At 39.1% G+C, this 7,720-nt stretch overlaps 1 protein-coding gene across 28 annotated transcripts in view; it reads left to right on the forward strand.

The window, feature by feature from the left end:
- Positions 1 to 6,477, forward strand: part of DLG1 (discs large MAGUK scaffold protein 1) — a 144,658-nt gene extending 138,181 nt beyond the window's left edge. For all 28 annotated transcript variants that reach the window (XM_017810560.1, XM_017810563.1, XM_017810568.1 and 25 more), the window contains 3 exons: positions 2,894 to 3,003; positions 3,367 to 3,458; positions 5,277 to 6,477. In XM_017810560.1, the coding sequence (XP_017666049.1) occupies positions 2,894 to 3,003; positions 3,367 to 3,458; positions 5,277 to 5,383 (309 nt within the window). In that variant the 3' untranslated portion in view covers positions 5,384 to 6,477. The remainder of the gene's footprint in view (positions 1 to 2,893; positions 3,004 to 3,366; positions 3,459 to 5,276) is intronic.
- Positions 6,478 to 7,720: the final 1,243 nt, after the last annotated feature.

Below are 7,720 nucleotides of genomic sequence, written 5' to 3' on the forward strand. Positions count from 1 at the left end.
GCTAGTTTTAAAGAAACTTTTTTGGTGAAAATTTTTTGCAAATGTTCCATGTTAAGTCGATGAGTGTTGTTCTACTGCTTACAAAATACAGTGCATTTACAGTAGACAATGTTGTCTGATCTCTGTGGGAGAAGAAACAGTTATTTTCTAGGTGGGAACTCACAAGCGTGAGCAGTGTCAGTGTGGACATGCAGAGGGTAAGTGTGGTTGTCCCGTGTGACAGGGGGGTGTAGTCAGTCCTCTGGAAAACTGTGTAGGCCATTTTGACTAAATGGGTGAGTATTGTTGTTTCTGGCAATCGAATTTAGTGGAAGCAAAACCAGGATGAACACTGTGAGATTCTGTGGGCCGTGTGATGTTTTCTTCTGCTGCCTTTCTCACCGTATGGAGTGGAACCTGGCCCTGTGGTAAACAGCAAGAAAAGGAAAGAAGATAATACTAATTACAAAATTGTTCAAGTGAATGAACAGTACTTTGTAAGGGAGGCTGAATGAAGCTGTGAAACTATCCTATGTGGTTAAATGATGAAGCTATTTATTGAACAGTTTAAACATTATAAATCTGTTGGCAGTTTCTTCACCTGGCACAGATAGAAACCTTCAGTTCCATCCTAGACCTGAAACTGGCTGTGTTTTCTTGCCCATATGTTGGGGTAGTAACATACACAGTGATTGTGAATCTTCTATAAATGGACATGAAGAGCAAAGCACTACCAGATGTCTCCATCTATTAAATCTCTTGCACAGGCTCCATGGGACTTTCGGTAGATGCAGCATTTTCTCAGTTGCAGCTAACATTATTTTTCTGAGAAACAGTGGCCTGTCCTTCAGAAATGAACTTCAAAATTGTGACAGGGCTGCAAACTGGTCAATTTGGGGTAACTCCCCTCCTTGTTTTCTTCTTCATCTCACTGAAGAGATGAGTCTTTTCAGTGGGTCTTATTACTTGGATACAAAAGATGATTTCCAAGTTTTCTGTGATGAATTTAGGAGAAGTGACTGCTACGACCCCAAAAGTACCAGAAACAGTATTCTTCCCATAGCTTTCAGTTGTGTTCATTTGCTCATGCTTCCAGCTGATCCCTGATTCTCTCATTTCCTTACCTACAATGGACACAGCTAAAGATGCATTTTGATGTCATTGTTCAGTTATTGTAAAAGGCACTGGGTGCTGTGCTTCTCAATCAGATGCAATACAAGTAAGGAACTAAAAAATATGTAAAATACTGTTCTAAATGCACTCTGCAAAGAGCAAAATAACATCCTTGGATGAAAACATGATAATTGTATCGTGAAGTACTTGCATTTCTTTTCCTTGTCTTTCAAATCTTCACTTGAAAGGAATTTTCATATCCTCTTTTCTTTGGAATCACTAGCAGCTTGCAAATCTCTGTGTTTTGAGGTCACTGTTAATGCACATTCATTATTGATTTGGAATAAACTGTCACAGTTATGTTCCATAAGGTCCATCCCAGGTGCTGTGCTGGCTATCTAGCCCTCCACCCTTTGCTCAAAATCCTTTGGCACTTGGCAAAAGTTGTTGGACCAAACACAGCAAATAGTGTTTTATTCCAAAAATAAAAAAGGACCAGGTAATGCTCTTAATTCTCAATTCCCAGAGCATGGGCCATATTTAAACATGTGGACAGATCAGCATGTGTAGTAAAATACTCTGCTAGTACATACAAACACCTTTTTTAAATGTTACCAGTCAGCATCCAGACCCATGGAGTGGATCTGGGAAACAGCCATCATCAGTTGAAAGCAAACAGATATAGGTATTGTTCATGTGGGCAGAACACTTCTCTTTAAGAATTCCTGAAATAAAATTCTAGTTTTATTGTGCAAGAGATCAAATGTAAATGATCAGTGATCTCTTCTGCCAAGAATCAGAAGTGTGTCAGTCATTTCAGGCTGCAGTCACTTCCTTGTTTTTCAGTGTACCCTTCAGGAGTGATCTTGCAGGAGTTCAGGATTGATGTTATATGATATGAGTCGCCTTTGGTTATGTCCTGGCTCACAGAATTCTGCTATTCACATTAGTCTCCTGCTAAAGAAAAAGCTTTTATTAATTCAGTCACCTGACAGTGTTTTTCTGTTCCTCTTCCTCTATACCTTTCTAAAGTGGTGTTATGCCAAATTAATCCTGTGCTACTCAGAAAGGAAGGAAATAAAAATGTGCGAGGTAGAAATGAATGTATCCGAAATGAAAGGAGCTGAGGAATGGGAAGAGCCTTTGAGATGAGATATCCCAGAGAGCTGGAAAATTACAGTGGGAGAATAGTGGGTGAGAGGAAGGCAGCCTTAACACATTGTGTTCCAGCTGCCCAAGGAGCTGTATGAATCAGCCCAAATAAATAGCATTCCCATCTGTGATGTGGTTTTCTGTATGTGGTACCTGAGGGAGGAGAGGGCTTGATTGCAGTTCCATCCAAGGTTCTGTGGTGGCACATTTCCTCCCCATCAGGGGTGGTTATTCCCTCAGGTATGCTAGTTAAGTCATCTGGCTCCTCTCTGAACTGCATCTGTGATATGGCCACCTCCCTAAAACATCCTCAAATTATTACCAAAAAAAGAGAAAACAAAGAACTTTTGTGCTGCCGTCGAAGTCCAGCTGTTCCACTCTATGATTCTGCTTTGCTGGTTGGGCGCAACCTCTGATGGAGAGAGGAAGGAAGAAAGAAGGGTCGGGAATATATCAAATGATGTGTGATCCCACAGAGGAGCATTGTGGGACCTTGTGCTAAAGTGGTGAAATCACAGTATCATTGATGCAAATGCTCTAATTTTGTTGGCTTCAGTGGACACGTGTTTCCTCTTCTGAATTATTACGTTGTGCTGCCTGTGACTTAAACTTTGCTTAGTTCCATTTTCCTTTTTCTTTCACTTTTTAGGGTAAACATTGCATTCTCGATGTTTCTGGTAATGCGATCAAAAGGTTGCAGATTGCCCAGCTGTACCCAATCTCCATTTTTATTAAACCCAAAACAGTGGAAAATATCATGTGAGTAAAAGTAAAGTACCTCAGGCTAAATTGTTTGAGGCTGTAGTTCTATTTGAGAAGCCATCTGCGAGTTATATGCTGATAATTGTAATATCTGCATTTTAAATGATATTCAATTTCCTGTGTTTAATTTTTAGTGTCTGAAGGTGGGGTTTCTAATCCAAACTGAAGTGCTTGAGAACCAATGTCATTGTGTTAAATTCCATAGCGCCAGAACAGCTCATTTCCACTACAGTCTTCACTTAGGTGTTAGGGTTAACCCTCTTATTAGGGTTAATACTCAGACAATGGTTTAAAACTTTATTTCTAAAGACTCCAAGTATTTTATAGTAATTTAAGAATACATAATGTTTTCAATTTCAGGGAAATGAATAAACGCTTAATGGAAGAGCAAGCCAGGAAGACATTTGAGAGAGCCATGAAACTGGAGCAAGAATTTACTGAACACTTCACAGGTGTGTTTTGCTTGTGAATGTTCCCTTGCCAGAGTTGAAATTTTGTTGCTTGCTGTAAAAATAGTACTTGCCTAACCACTGAGATAAGGCTAAACTTTGTTTTTCGGATGATCTGTGATTATTTTGAGGCGTAGGGCCACCTTAGTGCCTCTACACCGATTTCAGTTTGATTTATTAATTTAATATACAGGAAAATTTACTAGGAGCTTAATATAGGCTTTAAAAACTGCATGACTTTCTACTGTTTTCCTGGGTGTTGTAATGCAGATGTTTGCTTTGTTGACATTTCATATGCTTGAAGCTTTTTATTTGCAGATCTGAGATTGCCCAGCAAAGCTGTCTGTAGGAAGTTGTTCATTACCTTTTTTTTTTTTTTAATTGGGAAGATGATCAAGCATGATAGTAGTAAATTAAGCCTCTGGAAATTGAACACTACAGCATTATGGTACTTAGGAAATCAAATTTGTGCATGCTGTGGAACTCACTGTAACAGCAAGGGATGGGCTGCAATCACTCAAACTGTGCTCATTCTTTGCATTGTGGCATGTAGGGGGAGGTTGGTCAAGTCATGACCTTCAGGAGGCTGGAAATGAGCCTTCCGTATTCCTGCCCTGATAGACAATTGCTCCTTTCCTTCCTCTTACATTCTCTTTTGCCATGTTTTAGTGTTCACTGCCCCTTTCACCTCCTTTCTGTGACATGACTCCTTTGCCCAGTTCCTTCTTCCGCATCCTACCTGGGCAGAGCTGTGAATGCAGCAGTCTGCTCCAGCTTCACATAGGAGGAGGACAGAGCAACCAGCAGACTCCCTGCCCCAGTCTTTCTGCTGCCCTGTTCTCTACATTTTGTGGTACCCAGCTGTCAGTTTTTAGGAGATGGCAATGGAATGGTAGGAATAAAAAGGAAGTAATTTGCATGAAAGCAAAGCTTGGAAGGAGGAATAATCTATTGATGTACAGAAGAGTGAGTCTTGCCTGCCTCAAAAACTATCTTTCATGCTAAACTTTATTCTTGGATTCCTGACACTGAGATTGCAATCCTAATTAAAAAGGAGTTGCTGTCTCACAGTGATTGCTCTTCCAGGCTGAAATGTGGTAAGAATATCTCAAACTTCATCCTCATTTTCATGAGACTGTACTTTATTCTGGTATGTCAGAACACACCCATATCGGCTCACTCCTAATTTTATAGCCTCGGCAAAAGAATATCTATCTTACACCATCTGAATATAAATTGCACTTTTAACTGTATAAGGAAGCCTGTTGTCTATAAAACTTGAATCTGTTGGCTGGACAACAAACTCCATGAGTTCCTCCTCTTTTTAGCCAAAAGCAAAGGTAGTGTTAGTGGGGAGACATCCCAAGGTCAGCCAGCCTTGCTGTGAAGCTTCGGGATCCAGCTGAGGATTTCACCAAGCCTGACTGAGACTGGCTGTATGAGGACACAGACCTGTACTGTCTTGCTTTGTGTGGGAAACTCCAATGAAAGTTGGGTCAAAAAGAATACCGGAGGATGTGAATTGACTCAGGCAAATTGGAACATGTGGTTAGGAAAAGGTAAAAAAACCTCCTCAGTTGAGCATATATATAGTACAGTGGAAACCACTTCCTGTCCCCAAGGATGTGCTCTGTGTGTCCTGCAGTACCATTCTGTGCTTCACTCCAGCACAGAAACCAGAAATCTCCGTGGGTGTCTGTTCTTTCAGCAATCGTAAATCCTCTTGCCACTCTGAGAGAAAAGAACAGCTTGTGTGGAGCAGCGTGGGGTCTGTACAGGGCTGGGAAGGATGATTGCTGATTGCCACATTGTGTTTTGCAGCTATTGTCCAAGGAGACACACTGGAAGAAATCTACAACCAAGTGAAACAGATCATAGAGGAACAGTCTGGTCCTTACATCTGGGTTCCAGCAAAGGAAAAATTATGAAAACAGATTTTTATTTTTCATTTTCTAACTGACATCACCTACTACATCTGACGACTCTTAAGCCCTTCCAGTGGAGCCTGCCTCTAGTTCTCTCCAGCGTGGTTCATACCCTAACCATCACATTCTGCAGTTCCCATAATGCTTTACATTTGGTGTCTCTCTTAGTTTAAATAATTTGTATTATTGTGTGTTGTTGGTTTGCCATTTTTCAAACATGACAGTGGAATGGCCTGACCAGCTATTAGTTTAGGGTGGGGGTGGGAGGGAATTGCTTGGTAAAATTCCTTAATGTTTAAGGGAAAGTAACTTTCAAAGATTTTTCAAAAAAGCTTTATAGACATTCTTTTAAAATTTCATAACAATTGAAAGAAAAGTTGTATTCAAGGAAGTTGTAAATTATGAGTAACTTTGCACGCTTAACTTTAATAGCATGGTTTGGTCAGGGCAATCAATTTCAGGTTTTATTTTCTGAGTTCAATTCTATTCTCACAGTATCTTTTTTTTCTTTCCAGGCAGTTAGAGAGAAACTTTCCAATTTTGAGTTCACATTTTCATTAAGTCCCATTAATAGTCCTCAAAGGGATATTCATTTTCATAATTTCATATGGATATTCTTATAATCTATTTTTTCATTTTTTGCCAATGAAATTGCTAGGGACAAAGATGTGTAATGTTTTTAATCTTCCTCGTGAAACACTATTTATAGTGTATTACAGAAATTCTTTATAGATAATGGTCATCACACTTTTTGAGCCTAAAATATGTTTAGGTGCTACGAAACCTTGTATTTTTCAGAGGAATGCCAAATTTCCATTGGCAGTAATACAGAAAACAGCTGCAGAGATGGTCATTAGGGCAATGAGAGAATGATTCATAGCCTAAAAATGTGTGTGTTCTTAGGGGTCAGATTTTAATGAATATTTTACCCACAATAACTGCCTATTTTGTTATAATAAATATATATATATTAAACTTTCTTTAACTAAACTCTGTAACTATGGGAATTATTTTCTTTACATAGTTGCGCACACGTATAAATATATATATATAAAATATATATTTTTCTTTTACCACCTACTCCTAGCTTTTTGTTTTAAATAAAAAAAAAGAACAAATTAGAATTTACCTTCCTTAATCACAAAAAAAAAAGAAATGGGCTATGATGGCTGGGCATGAAGTCCAGGGAATATTAGTACAAGAAAAAAATACATGCAAGTTCTCCTCTTTTCTACAGAATTTCGGGTGTTTGTCTTCCCCTGCCCCCTTTGTAATATGCATGTCTTAACCAAAGGGAGAATTCAGAGACAACAATACCTTTTATTTTTCTGTACGTATTCAGCTCGGATTGCACAGGCACAAGATCTTCCATTTGCGATGCACAAAAGTTCTGTGCTGAATGTTATAAATACCTTGTACCAAAACCTTCAGTAATGAAATTCTCTAATTCCCATATTATTTGGTACCTGCCATTGCTTGTTTGCAACTGATTGTTTATAAGAGGGATGTACTTATGGCAGTCGTGGGGCAGCCCCACAACCAAATCAGCTTTGGTTTGTAAAGAATTATCAACACTATCCATTCCATTTGTTAGAAAGAGGAGAACAGCTAATAAACTTTATTGTACAATATATTTGTCAAGTGTGTTTTTAATTAAAAGAACTGCAGGTGTTGTAGCATTTTAAATTAATTGACTCAGACTGTGAATGAAAATAATGTGTTAGAGGAACACCAGTGACCAGACTGGGGCTGGTGAAGTTACTGCATTGAAAGCAGGTTTAAACTTGTGATGCAATTATTGCTGGTGTTATATGGAATGCTAATGAGGCTTGCAGGAAGTCTAAGCTGTGGGTGCACAGCCCAAAATAGTTTGTTTTGCAAGATTTGGGAAGTTAGGTGGGCTGTCTTTCTGAGACTTCCTGTCTATGAAAGTGCAGTGTGTACTGGATTGATGGAGCTTTTGATGAATCATGTCATAAATTTTTAAGGGAGCTAAACATGTACTGTAGTCTCCCTCTTCGAAAGGGACTATTTGAGATGTCTAGTGAGACATCTGAAATGACCTACTCTAAAAAAGTAGAAATATATAAATCTCTGGTATCAAATCTGCAAATGCATCTGACATCTCTATATTGTGTACACTTTTTTTTGCCTCATTTTTTAACCCCTCAGAAAGAGTCCCGTTCAGCTGAGTAGATCTGTGAGGAATTGCTCTTTCACATATTGGAGTGTCTGAGTAGCTTTCACAGAGCTTTACCCCAGGCACTTGTCATACACTGGCCAGGTATCACCAAATACTCCACTCAGACTGAAGTCCACAGTAATTTCCTTGCACAGTTG

Source organism: Lepidothrix coronata, unplaced genomic scaffold, assembly GCF_001604755.1.
Source record: "Lepidothrix coronata isolate B3197 unplaced genomic scaffold, Lepidothrix_coronata-1.0 Scaffold29, whole genome shotgun sequence".
Lineage (NCBI taxonomy): Eukaryota > Metazoa > Chordata > Aves > Passeriformes > Pipridae > Lepidothrix > Lepidothrix coronata.